This window comes from Centropristis striata, chromosome 5 (genome assembly GCF_030273125.1).
Source record: "Centropristis striata isolate RG_2023a ecotype Rhode Island chromosome 5, C.striata_1.0, whole genome shotgun sequence".
Classification (NCBI taxonomy): Eukaryota; Metazoa; Chordata; class Actinopteri; order Perciformes; family Serranidae; genus Centropristis; species Centropristis striata.
The window spans coordinates 34055062-34072008 of NC_081521.1; the positions used below are offsets into that span (position 1 = coordinate 34055062).

The 16947-nt window shown below is 39.1% G+C and overlaps 1 protein-coding gene across 1 annotated transcript in view; it reads right to left on the reverse strand.

Annotated features, from left to right (window-relative positions):
- Window positions 1-394: 394 nt before the first annotated feature.
- LOC131972196 (chemokine-like protein TAFA-2) overlaps window positions 395-16947 on the reverse strand; it is a 90015-nt gene continuing 73462 nt past the window's right edge. Inside the window, exons 3-5 of the mRNA XM_059333982.1 lie at window positions 14100-14249; window positions 6290-6414; window positions 395-1318 (exon numbers count right to left, since the gene is read on the reverse strand). Of these exons, the coding sequence (XP_059189965.1) occupies window positions 1307-1318; window positions 6290-6414; window positions 14100-14249 (287 nt within the window). The 3' untranslated portion in view covers window positions 395-1306. The remainder of the gene's footprint in view (window positions 1319-6289; window positions 6415-14099; window positions 14250-16947) is intronic.

A 16947-nucleotide genomic window follows, 5' to 3' on the forward strand; every position in this document is an offset into this window, starting at 1 on the left:
TAGTCCTTCCATCATTGACTTCACATATTTCAGCAAACGGCCAAGTAAGAACTGGTCTCTTTGGAGCTTTGGAGCTTAGGAGCGGTGCTCAGAGCTGTTTTTTTGAAGCAGGAAATAAAGATGATTAAATTGGATTTAAAAAATAACAGGAAAGCAATTACCAGTTATTGATGACATTTCTTGGAGCCAACATAATAACACCAGTAGTTACAAATTCATGATTCTGAGTTTCCTGTCACTTCAACGTTTCTTGGAAATTAATTCACGCTGATGTTGTCAATAATGCTTACAGCTCCAAGCATCCACTGTGAAACAATGCAGCTCTATGGACCTTTAAAATTCAGCTGAATCTTCATAAAGGGTTGAAAACAAAATGCAGAAATGTATCTTTTCTTTTGAAAGGTTTTATTCATTTCATATAATACTGACACATGTACTCAATAGCGGTTAACAGGCGTTTAAAAACACAGATATTAAAACCATTAGAGCGTCAATTTATTTTTAGCCCCGTTGATTCCATGGACCATTTTTTACACGTTTACATGTTTCAATATACCATAACATCTACTTGGTATTAGTCTAACCTCAGTCACCCCGAAAGGATTTTGTCCTTTGTCAAAAAACAAAAGAAAAAAGAAGACTGACAAACTGTCTCCCCATTTTAAAAAATGGCATGTGGTAAGCCACAAACTATTCAAGGTAAAATATTCTTAGGAGGTGAAATCTGAAAAAAAAAAAAGGTTCCGTTTAATTTCTGAGAAACATTTTGACAGCATCAAGTGTGTCATACAGTATGTGGCACAGTTAAATTTAAATGTGTCAACCCGACTACATGAGACAGCCATTCTGTATCCCCACCCCTCTTTTTGTTGTGACATTTGTAATGCAGGTAGCTGTCTAAAATCCAGATCCCCGTTAATCCCAGTATGGAACACAACTAAGCCATAAAGAGAGATGAAGAATACAGATTGTTGTAAAGAAAGTTGTTTTTTTGTCATCTAATTAAGTGCTGTTTAGATCATAGTTCACTTTTTGAAGTTGTTGTTTGTAGTAGCAGTAAAGGATTGTGGGAGATGCAGTCCTCTGCGGTTGAGGACCAAGGACACTCAGTTGTGTTTAAGGTGATGGAAGACGGTGTTAGAGTCCTGTCTCTTCAGCCTTCACATCTTTGATATCCTCAGAAAAATGAAACAATTACTGGTCCCTCATAGAAGTCCGTCCAAGCGCATTTCCTCACCACTGATAGGTCCATTGTGCTGTGTAAGTAACTCCACCGTGATTTCTGCTCTTCTTGAGATGGGCAGGACTATCGGGTCACCTGAAACAGGGAGAAAAGAAAGTGGGTCACTGAAAGCAGTCTCTAAAAAAAGTTATGAGGAAGTCTGAAACAGAAAAGGTCACAGAATACAGTACAAAGCCAATTCTGGAAGAACATGTCAGCTGAAGGTTTGAAATGATGCAGTGCTGTGCTGCACGGCCCGCTAGTTGGAAATAATGGGAAGTGATTCTTGTTGGTGGAGCACGGACAACGTGGCGAGCATGGTCTCCGTCTCTCCTGGCAAGAGACTAAACAAGACACGGCTTGAATTATGGCAGTTGGCCCACAATGCCTCACTCTCAGCGCCTGGCCCACTGCCATGTCATTTCGTCTGTTTGTCGAGACGGCTGCTCTAATCACATGGTCTCTTTATCTCGACTATCCATCTTTCCATTTTCTTTGCTCATGCACTCACTTTTGGTTTATTTCAAGCTATTAGGAGACATTTTCAACCAGCCAACAACCAAACAGACACAAATTGCTGTATAACTGCCAGTGCTCGGGCATGTAATAGACCAGAAGTCTATTCTTCTGTTTTCCTGCGTGCCTTTCTTTCTCATTGTGTTTCCCAGTGGCATCCCCTCTTTGCTCCAACACAGACCATCCCCTCTGTATTTTCTCTCGAGGTACTATGTCTTTTGTCAGACGCAGGTGCCAGCTAACAAAGTGTGAAGGCCAGCCATCACTGAGAGAGCTCAGAGGAGCGTTTCCTCCAGGCTGGCAGCTGAAACTGTTCTACTGTATCTGCTCTCAATGGCTCCAGGCCACCCTTCCTGGGCCTGATCCCATTGCCTTTAGGCATCTACTCCTGTGCCTGATCAAAGAGTCTGCAGGCGTTTGTTGTCACGCCAGTTCACTATACACACACGCCGCTGCATCTCTGTGGCTGCTCTGCTTTAAGGTGCTTCAAAGTCCCTTTAGGTGTTCATCCCCTTGCCTGTTTAAATATGCCTGTAGGTAGCAGTTTCTGTGCCCAATTAGAAAGTGGATTTAGGTAGTTAAGATCTCAATTTACAAAGAACAAAAACAGTGCTTAAGGGTCATCTCTCTGGGCCATTTTAGGCCCATGAGGGCCATATTTTCTATTGCTTATTCCACAAGCTTTAACTGCCCTCACCAGTGGCTGCTCAGATGGCCACAAAGCAAATTTCTCCCTCACTCCTACAGTATACACATTCTTTACCAATCACTTAGTCACAGATTATGAAAAGCCATTATTTAAATTGTTTGATCTGATTTATTTTTCTTTGATAATGAAGAAACTGCTTGAAATTACAGCAACACACCACGGTTATAATATTACTTTTCCCAGAAAATCATGTAACTAAATACAAATAAGGCAGCATTAGTATTAAATGGTAAATGGACTGCACTTATATAGCTCTTTTATCCAAAGTGCTTTACACTACAGACTGCGCTCATTCACACATTCATACTGGTGGCCGAGGCTATCCTACAATGGTGCCACCTGCCACTATTGGGAATTCATTCACACACCGAACGCAGCATCGGGAGCCATTTGGGGTTCAGCATCTTGCCCAAGGATGCTTCGACATGTAGGCTGCCATGGTCAGGGATCGAACCAATGACCTTCCGATCAATCTACCAACTGAGCCACAGCCGCCCCATTAAGTATTAAAGTTGTCCCCCAAAAAAGAAAGAAAAAATCATTACAACCATACTTTTGATGTCAACCCTCTACTGATTTGAAATCCAAGAATTCAACTACATCCCCAGATTCAACACTTTCATTCAGACTCTTTCCACTGTGTCAAACATGACCTAAAATATTCTGAAACACCTACTACGACAGCACAAGGACATGAAGCTCATGGAAATAAAGTTACAACCCACCTGTGAATGTAGCTCTAAAATGACTAAACAACCAAAACTGGATTTTAATCATAGGCAGAAAACTAAGAAACGAGGAATTAATGAAGCGTGTGGCTGAAATGAATTTCGAGGAAAAAGGGTGCCATTTACCACATGTGGAGTATAATGGCGAAGTAATAGAACAAGATATGTAGCGAAATACTGGTGGCAGGGAGTAATAAGTAAGGCTATATTGCCTTTGAGAATAATAATGAGAAATTAGTAATAAATAAAAAAATTTGGTCTTGCAGTTTTCTGATATGCAGTGATTTGAAAACCTTTTTTTTTCAGGTGATTTAGAAATGGTGTAATACATTTCTATTTTATTTTATCTATTCTTTTTTTAAATGGTCAGTAATTGATTGATGCTGAACATTCAGATCTGATGTTTATTTCATTATTTATTCTATTTTTGATTTATGTATTCTTTATTTAGTGGTCGGCAATTGATTGATGCTGTCCATTCAGTTCTGATGTTTATTAAACTATTTATTTTATTTTGTATTTATTCTCTTTTTAAATGGTCAGCAATTTATTGATGCTGAACATTCAGTTCAGATGTTTATTTAGCTATTTATTCTATTTTTTTCTTTATTCCTTATTTCCTCACTGTTCATTTTAACAATTGGTTGACAATGCAATACATTACAGTGCACAGTCCACATAGAAAAAGTCTGTTTTCATTGCAGCTCAAAAATTCACAATTACTGGCTGCCATATCGGTGGATTTTTCCCTTCTAAAATAGGTGTTGGTATCGGCCTCAAGAATCCCATTTCAGCCTGGCTCGAGTTTGTTTCTATCAAAGAGAAAGTTGTTCCAGAATATTTTGTCTAAAGAGGTTGATGGTGCATGTAGCCTGCCACATCGGTTTAGTGTTGATGTAAGCTTTCTGTATAGGAAGTGAAATATAGACCTTGTCATTTGTTTGTTAATGTGTGTATATGACTGTGTGTGCATTTACGCAACGCAACTTGCCTTGCCTCGCCGTATATGACAGCTGAGTGGTTTGGCAACCCAGCCGTGTCTGTCTGCTCATCCATATGATATTATTTGGCATTGATCGAGCTGTCTTCCATCCCCTCCCTCTCTCCTCCCTCTGCCCTCCTCCTCTCCTCCTCTCCTCTGCTCCTAGCCAGGGATGGATGGAGAGTGCCAAACCCTCTTTTGTGTTCTTGCCTGCTCTGTGTACCCAGACACAAGCATTAGCTCCCCGTCAGCTGACCACTTCCAACAGTCATGTGTTTTCTTTATTCTTTAATCTACCTATCACCTCTGCCTTCAGCTTGTACTTTTCACGTTCCGCATGTTATTTTTTCTTCCTCACCCATCTCACCCCGCCTCTTTCTTCCCTTTTGCTTCTCTCTCGCTCTCTTTCTCATCCTCTCTCACTCCATCGTCAATTTCAATTTACGAGCTGGTGTTAATGGGACTATAAGAGAACGTTCGATGCCATTGATCTGGAAGCCTGCGCGTCTTGACCCCATCGCACCACACCAGAGGAGGGGGGGAAAATCACTCTTTTCATCATCAGGCAAACACATCAGCTCACACAGTGTACACACACACACACACACACTCAAACTCACACAGATCATTGATCAAAGACCTGAATGCAAGAGACAGCAAATATTTGTGCTCCTTTAAACTACGACAGAGTCAAGGATAAAGCGATGCGTGGCAGAAACTAGTTTGCTTTGATCTTGTTCAGGAAATTATAAATGCGCTCTTTCGGGTTGATAAAACTAAATGCATGAGATCAGATATATGAATCAACTTTTGAACAGCACTCACATATTCAGAAATTACATCATCTTATCTGATCAACCCTTGTGTGTCTCTCTTTTCAATTATGCCATTTACATACTCCAAGACCTCTCTATCATTTTCTGTCCCCATCTCCTTGTCTCTATCTTGCTGTGATGTGAGCAGGGAATTTGGAAAGTTCAGTAACACTTATGAGCAGCCGAACACAAATTTAAGCCTAAGCCAGCGCAGCAGAAAACTATTTCAGGGTGAAAATAAGAGGAGAGGCTGTTGAGAAGGGAAGAGTGTAACTTGAGGGTGTGAGATCCACTTTGCTAGGTGAGAGGTGAGAGCCGAAAAAAAAGTAGCGAAGGAATTCTTAATCAGCCAGGTGTATAGGAGACTGTCTCCGAGTGTTTTAAAGAAAGAGAGAGTGGGAAGGAGAGAGGAGCACACATGTGTCTTAAGCTTTACTTATCCATCTCTTTTTCCCAAGGAGATGCACTCTCCCTCTTCTGGCCACGCCTTCAATCAATTATTTAGGCAGAAAACAAAGGTCTGCACCCAGCCATGAATAATGGAAGATGAGAAGGCAGAGAGAAGGATGGAGGTTAGAAACAGAAGCGTATAGTGACAAGAGGTGAGTCTCGCACAAATTCCCTCCTATGACAGACAGCTAAGAGTCTGCTCAGGTCGAGGCACGGAAGAGAAGCCAACAGGTGCCGGGGCTGCGGGCTCAGCAGAAAAAGATATAGAATGTGCATCAACGCACACACATAGACAGCACGTGAAAACTGAGGAAATACAAGAAGGGCAAACACATTCACAAACTGCACATACTGTATTATGGGCGAACCGGAGCGTAAAAACTATCCGAGGACAATTACCACTCTAGTGTATCCGCTGTGGTGAGTTGTTTTTGTATCGAGTCAGATGGCATGCCAGTCAGACGCAGGGAAGCAGGGCAAGTGGGAGTGAAGGGAATTGTGATGTTCTCTCTCCCTGAGTGTGTGTATGTGTTTGTGTGTGTTATTTGCCTTGTTCCTGTTGGCCTTGTTTTTCTTCAGAGAGTGTTTGATGTTAGGTCCAAGATGGGCGGGATGAGAAAGTAAAGAGAGAGAAATTGGGTGAGAAAAAAGAACGATATGGAGGGAAAAGAGAAAAAAAGGAATAGGGGATGGAGATAAGACAGAGAGAAGACAGAGATGTAACACAACGGAGGTAGAAGTGGGTCACTCGGTGGTGGGTCTGAGCGTGTGTGTGCATGCATGTATGTGGAAGAGGGATGAGAGGAGTGTTTGTGTGTGACAGAGAGGGGAATAGAGATATTACAGAGAGATTGTGTGAACACCAACCTTTGTGGTCTTGACTTTGTTGCCTGTGCTGCAGCTCCATCCTGTGAGGTCTGGGAGAACCTTACACTCCTCACCATCCATACACGGCTGCATCTGACACCACCACTTCTGGGCTACAATGGAGGCTGAGGGGGGGGAGAAAGCGTCAAATATTTAGTTTGGTAAAGACGTGACTCAGCGACTGAGGGTGTGTTTTTATTCAGTGCTTTCATGTGTTTCCAGACCGGGTATTTGAGAGTTTAATTCTAAGCTTTCCTTGGCCAAGTTTACATCCAAATGTCTCAGTGTTTTCCATCCACTGCCTGTGTTGGGTGCATCAAAACAGTTGGTAGCACTAATTCTCAAGCTGAATGCCATAAAACCATTGCAGGAGAAGAAGGTGCAATGATGAAGTCAGAGCTAATAAGTAGAGGCCAAGCGATATGGGATTTTTGAGACAGTACTGATTATAGAGGGGGGAAATTGATCAATAATTAATATCTGACCGGCATATTAATTTTTTGATCTTGACCTTTTTTATGTGGATTGTGCACTGATTTTTCACCACTCTGCAAATGTACCCAGAGAGCTACTTTCTCAAACATAAAACCCTATTAAATAATATATAACATTGGTATACATTATTACATTTAGAAAAAGAAATAGAATAAATAGCTAAATAAATATCATTGTCGTCAGTCGCTGACTGTTTAAATGTAAAAAAAAAAAGGAATTTTACTATTTCTAAATCATGCCAAGTAAGATTTTCTGCATTATATATTGTGTAAAAACGTTTTCATAATCGCACATATCGGACAACAAATACAGCGATACCAAAAGGCCAATATCGGCCGATAATATCCGTCAGCCGATATATCTGTCAGGCTCTAGAAATAAGTTGATTCTGTTTACATCGTTACACTTTGCATTTCTTCCGTGAAGAAGAAGCTTTAGTTGTTTAAGTCACAAGCCTCATATATGTTGCGATTTATCACACAGGTCTGGTGCTGACTCACATTTTTACCTCAGCCAAGTAAATATGAATATTTATTTTTCCATGTTTCAGGTTTTTGAAATGTGCATATTGAAATGTATTTTATAACCATCTTTTTGAAATATTTTATAATATTTTATAAAAAAATTTTAAATATATGACAGTTTATCATATTTTTTCTTAATGAATAATTCATCTTGTTTCATATCAAAACTCTAATTAACTATGAGAGGAATATAAAATAGAATTTATTTCTTTAGGTAATAAAAAGATGTTCTCCTTGGAGAAAAAAATGCAGATTATTACTGAATGCATGGGCACTAGAGTCATGTGAATTTAATCAGCACATAAGGGATCATTTATATATTTCCAATTCATGTAGGGGAAAACAAAAAGGACAAGACAGGAGACAAGAAATGCATGATACAGCTGGGATATGTTGTGATCTTTAAGGGTTTAGAGTAGATTTGTTCACAACACGTCAAATCAGATAAAAATGAATTGATAAAGTGCCTTCAGCAAACACAAAAGATAAAAAGGCTTAGAAAGACCAGACACGCCAAGAACAAGAAGATGATTAAATATCATCACAAAGAAGAAAGCAACAAAAGAACACTCCCCACAGTAACAGCTGAAAAAATGAAGAGTGCTCTTATGAATAACCTTTCTTCATCTGTCACTCTGAATGTGTGTCACAGTCAACAATAATCACATGTTTAACATTAAGTAATTGTCACTCTAACTCAGTTACTAATTATTTCCATACTATCCAGTGACACAACTCAGAGGTGATAAGTGACACTTCTGAGAGAGATTTTTTTTAACAGCCCAGCTTTGCAATAGCTCCAGAAAACCAGAGAATTTTTTTTCATAATCACATATTTCAGATGGTAGTCACTTTGAGTAGAGAAATCCCAGTACACAAAGCTCAGACGGACTTTCATCACGTTGTCATTAAGTGGTCTGTCAGAATATGTGTCAGCTTAATATTGATGTTATACCCACAAGCAATTTAAAAGTTTTATGGTTAATAAACCCTTTTTAAGTGGAGAGAGCCTTGAGCACCTACAGTACACTCTATTAGAATTCAATTGTATAAAAAAATGAATACCTAATACTAATAATCAGTGGTAGGATGTCGCTTATTTCCTCTAAGTTCTGTACTTAATGTAAGTAACTTTTCAAGGTGCATTTTGAGGTTCTTGTCATTATTTTATGCTATTATACTATATAACATTTATCTGATAGGTAGCTACTATATTAAATATTAATCAGTCAATAAGTATGTGACCAATGCATATAAATATGATGCTTTGTTACCTAAACCAGCTATAACATTTAAGTAGTGTTTACTCATTGATGCATCAGACTGAAATAACACAAACTTTTCCTTTTGATACTTGTAGTATATTTTTGTACTTAAAGGAGCAGTGTGTAGGATTTTGTGGCATCTAGAAGTGCAACAACATCTGCAACGTAAACGACATAATAGACCGTTTGTCAATACCACTAACAACGACACATTTGAGTGTTTGTCAAAAGCGGCTCGCAGTACAGCTGAGCGTTCTAACAAATAGCACACACATTATTATACATACACCTATGGTTTGTAAAACAAAAAAAAAAATGTAGGCCATAAAACCACTGTCCCAGGTTTAGGGTAAAAAACTTCCTGGTTAGGCGTTATAAAAGACAGTTTAAACAGTAGATAAATGTACGTAAATGCTGGAAGTGAAGTAGTTACGAGGGTGGCGTGACTACCGCAAGAGGCGTAAAAAACGTAAGTTACATTAAAAATCGTGTACTTTTTTTTTCATATGGGACACAAACCCTGTTCTCCTGGGTGATAGGCCTCTGTTTGTGAGATCTGCAAATATGTTTAATGGTAAAGTTATGTTGAGTACCTAACCCCAACTGCTCCCCAGGTGCAGTAATGTGCTGCCCACTGGTGTAAAGTGTAAAGTATGGGTTAAATGCAGAGGTTGAAAATGTCCCTGTTGTGGGACTCACAAGGAAATATCTTCATCGTAATCTTAATATCTTGATCGGAAAACATTTATAGTATCTTTTGAAGGTTATGGTCACACATGCGTTAGTGCAGGTGAGTTACTATTACATCATTGCTGGTCAGAGTTCATCAAACTTGAACTGCATTTAATGCAAATATGCCTTGCAGCCCGAAGTGAATGTCTTATTTCCCTCTTAGCTTTCATAGAATGGAAGTGAACGGGGGGCGAATATTCATTAATTTAGGACTAAAGAAGTGTAAAAAAAAAAATAGGCTACGCAAATTTTCTACAAGGGCCATACATGAGCGGTTCCCTGTAATATACAGTATCTTGTATTGGGTCCTCTGGCTGAAAAAAGATTAAGAAGTTCTGCTGTAGGGGCGTAGCGGTGGCTCACCGCCGAATCCGGCCTGAGGTCCCTTTGCTGCATGTCTTCCCCTTTGTCTCCCCCTTTCTATCTGTCTCTATCAAATAAAGCAGTAAAATGCCCAAAAAATAATATTTTAAAAAAAGAAGTTCTGCTGTAGAAACATAGTGGGGGACATGGAGAACTCTGGGGAGAGGGCCTGCTCTGTATGTAGATTTGAAGTAAACATAACCATTATTCTTTCAGGTGTTTGTACATTGGAAAACAACTTTAAATATTAACGTTCTGCCAATTGATCCCCCTAAATCCCACACACTGCTCCTTTAAGTGGATGCAGGACATTTACTTTTATGACACTATTTCCATACTTTTACTTAAGACAATGCTTTATAATACAGCACTGATAATAAAATATGCTAATTAAAGACATGAAAAAAACTAAATATAAGATATTTGTTGTTAATTTTTGACAACCAATGCTGCCTAAACAAACTCTGACCTGGTGAGTTACCTGTGTCGTGGTTTAAGTCAGTGGTTCCCAACCTTTTTCTTGAGGGACCCACATTTTTACCATTGTAAACTTTGGCGACCCCCCCATTGTCCACTCAATGTAACTTTCATGGTTTTCTTTTTGAGATTATTCAGCATTTTCGTCTCCCTGACGCTTCGCCATTTTTCCATTAGTTGTTGCTGTTGCTAGGTGAGGTTACCGCTAGGTGAGGTTACTGATAGGTGAGGTTACCTGTGTATACTGCAGGAGGGATGTTACACATGTCCTTATTCTTGCGATATAGCCTTTATTTTTAAACTTTTCTATAGTGATCTTTCTATTTAAATAAATGAAACATTTAATGTAGCCCTTATTTAGTTGTTTTTGTCCCACTAATGAATTAAATGCTGACTCATCTATATTTAACACATTAGATTTATAACATCCCATAAAATCAAGAGGGCTTCGCAACCCCCCATGGATCTTTGGCGCCCCCCTTGGGGGGTCGGGCCCCCCCTGTTGGGAATCACTGGTTTAAGTAATTCAACCGTGAATTTTTAAGATCTATGTAATTAAAGGTGTGCTTTCGCGTTTTTTCATTTTATATAGTCTGCAGTCTATGGTTCCATCAAGTGCCACTCATCATAGCTGCAGGAGGTGTATGCTCTGATATTGTAGACACAGGAACAGTAGCCAGGGGGATTTTCCAGGTATATGGGTACATCTTCCAGGCTAGAAATGTCTGCACTACTGCAAAACAAAGCCCATTTATGTGTAAAAGTCGAGATAAACATGTGGGTCTGCAGAATCAACCTTTCATTCACTGTTAACAAAGCAGCTCTAGAAAGATAACACTTTCTGCAGATTATAATATTTGCTATAAGGATTCATGATGGGAGTCCTTTTATGTTCACATAACATTGACTGAAGTGCTCAATATAATAGCAGAATCACCTGAATTCCTCCTCATGGAGCATTATTTCTCTTCTGCCTCTCAGTTAAGAAGCCATATGTTATATATATTCATTTTTTTATGTATTATTGGAGTTGTTTGCCGGTTGTGAAGCACAGAATACTTTAACTGTTCAGAATAGTTCACATTTTTGCTCCTTTTACCTTTTACCGTTTATCTGTAAAAGCTGAAGTAGGCATTTCATTATTTTTGAATTGCTTGTGTGCACAATGTAACCTTATGCCATCCATCATCTTTGTTATTCCTCTGAATTCATCACAAAAGCATAATTGACAAAGCAGGAAACAATGTTGGACAGGAAAGAGGGGACAGTGGGAGTAAGGTTTCAATTTGTCTGAGTCTGTTCAGAGGCTACTGTACAAGAACACCTCCAGTATTTTGGCTACCAGTACACACAAATACTGCCAAGAGAGTATTGACATCAGTGTCTTCACTGTCAAATCAAGGTCTACTTCAGTCATATATCAGTTTTTTTAATATTGGTTTTCAGGAGGGAATAGCACACACCAGAACAAATGTTTAAAATGGACAGATATATGCAGCATATTATAATGAAATATTAACACTTGGCTATACTTTTGAGTGCCACTATTGTGACAATTACTGCATCAGGACCGGCCAGAAAGGAGAAATGATGTTTCGGTCTGAGATACTTGTGTGAGGGAATTGGCCATTAATAGCAAATGGTTGTAATGTTAGATTTGGCAGAAAATGTCCTGCTCTGTGAGTGAGCTCTAATAGAACTAAGGCTGCAACAAGGCTTGTGCAAGGAAAACTGATCCCTCTGTTTTCTAACAGAGATATATATTGTCATGGAAAAAAATGATTAGAACACCCTTGTTTTCTTCATTGCATTTGTCCATGCAATGTCTGCTACAACTAAAAGTACATTTGTTTGGACAAATAAAATGATAAAATGAATAATGATTTTGGTTATTATCAAGAAAACAATGGAAAAATGGCTAGATATCAGCTCTTAAATTTAACACTTATGAGCTTTTTTTGTTGTTATTATTTTTGTCCCTAAAAATGTACCTTTAGTTGTACTAGGCATTACAATGAACAAGAAATTGAAGAAAACAATGGTCTAATATTTTTTTCCATGACTGTATGTACATTAGGTCTTAGTTAAATCTGGAATACCCACAAATAAAGAGATTGGGGTGGTGGAGAAGGTAATACAATAGTCTTCTATGAAAATAGGAAATCATGTTAAGTTGCATATTAATACATCTGCACTGAACATCATGGTACAATTTATGCTTACCTCGTATACTCTTTTATAATCATGTAACTCTTTTTATAATCATGTCTTGTACTACTTAATATATATTATAATCATGTTAGGATGAATGACGTTATGTTATTATCTGTGTAAATGCTGTCATTGTGTAATAATTGTTTGATTTAATGTGGACCCCAGGAAGAATAGTCTTCATCTCTATGAAGACTAATGGGGATCCAAAGGATACAATAATATTGATAATAATGGGGTTTAAGACTGAATCATGAATGAAGCTGTGGATATAAGGTTGTGTATCTCTTCCTTATCAAACAATCTGATGCTCGGCGGGGTCGGGGGCCAGTGTCAGACTATTCCTTCAATGGTAAAGAACAGATCTGACAATCTGGCATTCACACCCACGCTCTGCACCGTGATCTGCCTGTTGTGTGGACATGAGAGAAAGGGACAGGGTTTGAGCTTCTCTTTCTTATTGTCCATCCGTCTGTCCAATTCTTGTGAATGCGATATTTCAGGAGGGTCACTGTGACATCACCTCCATCCCATTCTCATGAACGTGATATAAAAGGAACATCTGGAGAAAATGTCATTACAGTGCATCTGGCACGACTGTTCACTTGGACTCACTGTGACCTCACAAAACAGCCTTTACTCAAGAATTGATGCGCTATGGTGAAGTAATGACATTTTACACCCAAAAGGTTAAAGGTCAGCTTCACTGTGACATCATAATGGTCTGCAAAAACACTTTTCCATAACTCAGAAACAGAAGGATGATTCCTAATCCTGGGCCTTTAGAATTTCTAGCTTCTTTGCATCAACATCCATATCTGAAGCATTGCCTTCTGTTATGGCAACATTTGAATCTGGAAAAACACAGATGTAAATTGCAACTTGACTGGTTGGCAAAAGAATACAACTTTGAGATGGTGATTCTTGCTAATTTTTGACGTAACTATTGAAGTTACTAAGATGAACACAATTAAAGTCATTTAGGAGACACTGTCTGAAAATCTATGCTGGCCGCTGTCACCATATGATACACACTAAAACAGTCACACTCAGAGTAACCCATTATGTATCCAAGCCTCTGACTTTTGAACTGGTTTGACCACATATAAGAGTTTATCTTTACACCTATCGGTAATGAAAGCAAAACTTTAGTTATTTTCCTAAACTAATGCTTTACTCCATTGTCATACACATAAAATATACTCAACAATAAACATAAAGACATAAAAACATAACTGTTTGAACGTTAAAACGTATGTTTTCTTTGAAAGATCGCCAAGTACAAATACACAGTTTATCATAGACAGAAACTGTCAAAACAGGCATTACTGTAGGAACTTTCAGACCGTCCTTAAATGGAGCATGGGTTACCCAAAAAGAAGCTTAAAATTGTGATATTTCTGTCAAAATCATAAGTGTGGTGATGATCATTTCTGCTAAGAAGAACGGTGACATGACACATATTCACAAAAAATCATACATAACGGCAGGCTGTTACACAGAGCAGAGAGGAGAGGACAGGAGAGGAGAGGTTGTATTAATGCAAGTATTCCATCTTTTAAAAAATAACTAAGAGAAATTCAACTTGCATTTTTTCTTTTTTTATTATTTATGTCATTATAACTGCGTTATTCTGCACAAAATACATTTTGGAGTTGCTCGTTCTTCCATTATTGTGCTGATTCCATAGAGGTTCAACATTTATATACTGCCGTGAAATACAAGGCCATCAGTAGTACATACCATCAACACAGGAGGGCATAGCATGGGTGGTGCCAGCGACCTGTCCAGGAAAGCAGGAACATTTGACTGTCTGAGATCTCTCCTCGATCTTGTTCTTGTTGCAGCAGCGATGGGCAGCGATCACCTCACACGTCCCTGCCTTCACATGCACTGAGAAAAACAAAGAGACACACTGGGTTCAGTATACCAGGCTTATTTACACTGGCGTTTAATCCAAAATGTGATATAACGTTGAACATGTTGAACACGTAGAGAGAAAGACTACCAGTCTTACATTTACGTCTGCACTTTCAAAAGGCCTGGTGATGTGCTTAGTGAATGCTGTTTACTTTTTTTTTAAATAACCAAGACAATCTGTACTTTGTCGGTGTGATTAGGAATGAGGATGTTGCCTGATCCAGAAACAGCAACGGCAACAATGCCGAAAAAAATGCCACAAAAATGGCAACAAGCCTAGATCAGGTCACTTAAATGAACCTTGACAGAAGAGATGTGCCAGTCACTGCCGGAGGGCTCGGACAAAATAAGCACCTTTGCCAAGCGAGAAATGGCAACATGAACATGATGTCAGCCTGAATAATGAAGTGAAATGAAAGGGCAATTCAATGTAATTATGAGGCTATTATCAGATAGCCATGAGCCACAAAAGACCAGTTTATAATCAGAATTATCAAATTAACATTCTTTATTTATACACGGATGTGTGCACAAACAAAACCATGCACCAATGTCATAAAAAAACTAGCTTACAGACACTCACACACAGCAATGCCATACTGCATGGAGCCACAGCTGCTGCTTCACTAAAAGGGATCCGTATAGAAAATGCATGTTAAGTCTCTTGTAACCCTTTTGCACAACAAGGGAAAGAAAATGGTAACTCAGTAATTGGAAGAGAGAACTATATACAGTATATACTGATTTGATTGTATGGTCTGGCAAATCCAAGTGAGAATTAGCTTTAATACTAATGAAGGGTAGATGTAGGAAGCTCCTTCACTTCTTCTATAGCTACCACTTTGTGTGCACATTTATATACTGGCACTTTAATCAGACAGCTGTGTGGTTAATTAACAAGTCCACCCCGAGCACAGAAGTCCCTTGAGTCAGCTAAGACAGAGGGAACAAAGAAATCCCTCTACATTTGAAGATTTGTGATGTCAACACATGGTCCTTTCATACCAGCCTTTCATCAAACACATGAAAATGTCAAGGACAAACAATAAGCCTTGTCAAGAGCACTGTGTGCATGAATACAGAGTGTATACGTGTGTGTGTGTGTGTGTGTGTGCGCGCACGCTCGTTTGTGACTATGTACCTACAACGTATACTTTGCATGTCTTCTATGCTTGACTTTCCTTGCGTTTTTGTGGGCGAGCATGTTTGTATAGTGTTATGGATGCAAAAGTCAAAGCCTGGTGTGTGCGTTTCGACTTTTCACACAGTTGTTGGAAGTTACTGCGATTTCCATTACAAAAGAGTCCGCCCACAATACAACAAAGGGTGCACTCTGCGTGGCAATGAAAACTAAAGCAGCAAACAATGACTCTGCTCTGTCCAAAGAGTATTTAAAAGTGAGGCAAGCTCAACTGAAAGTATGAATATGTTAAACAGGCTAACAGAGATTTGAAAAGTTCTTAATTTGCTCCGTTAATGAGAAAAAGACAAAGCAGCAATCCTGCAAAGCCCAGTCCAATTAATATCTCAGTGAAAGCAAAGTCTAATATCTCACCCACTGAGTGCCTGTCTCTCATTGTTCTTTCATGTCCTCTGATTTCCCTTTTTGATTCACTAGCAGTGGAAAGTGATGTTGGTTGATTGAACTAGCCATCTGTCAGTCCACCGATCCAACACTTCAGTCCACTGATATTTGCCACAAAATTTAGTGTCAGTATTAACGGCTGCTAGAGAATGATTCACAGTGTTTTTAGTGATCGTCTCACTTTTGCTTTATCATCCTCACCATCAGGAGTAATATCCACATGTGACCGCAGCTATGAACTAGCCATACTGTATTTCCTGACCCTCTAACCTTTTCTCCATTCTCACACATTAGGGCCAAACTTTTATGATTCCCACAAGATCTCGGTCCATTTTCGGTATTACATGACCTTTACTTTCACCGACTTCAGGGCAATTTGTCAAGTTTGTACTAACGACAAATTAATAGCCAGTTTGCCATGAAATGTCTTGTCTCCAAGTGGAGAAGAATCATATTGACTTTGCTGATTCTGTGGTTTCCTTTGTACCTCTCGCAGAACATGTGAGAGTAGAGGTGGGGTAAGAATTCCCACGTGTCGCACACCGAGCTATTTGTTCCCTCTGCTCAAAGCTGCTCTACGCTGCTCCGCTCAATATTGCCTGCTCCCCGGTAAAATGGTTGTCCACTGATAGGAAGGTCAGTGGTTCGATTCCTGGCCCCGGCAGTCTATATGTTGATGTGTCCTTGGATGAAATTGCTTCAGATGGCTTTGCCAGTCTGTTTACCTCACTGATGAGCAGGTGGCACCTTGCATTCAGCCTCCAGTGAATGAATGAATGTGTGTGTGCACGAATGATTGCCAGCTTGCAGTTAAAGACACTCAATCTTTTTTCTTTTTTTTTTTTAAATCTGCTCTGTGTTCAATCCAAAATCCTCATGTCCTCACATCCACACATGCTCTGGTCACTCTTAAACCAAAATTATGTTTAGCACTATTAACCTATAATAACTGCTTGTACACTAGATATTGATTATTATAGTAAGGTGGGTACATTTTTTGCTTCCCCAGATGAAAAACCTTTTTGAATTTGGTGATTTCTCGAGGTCACTTTTCATCTCTTCTCGTTTCAAGACTGGAAGAATATC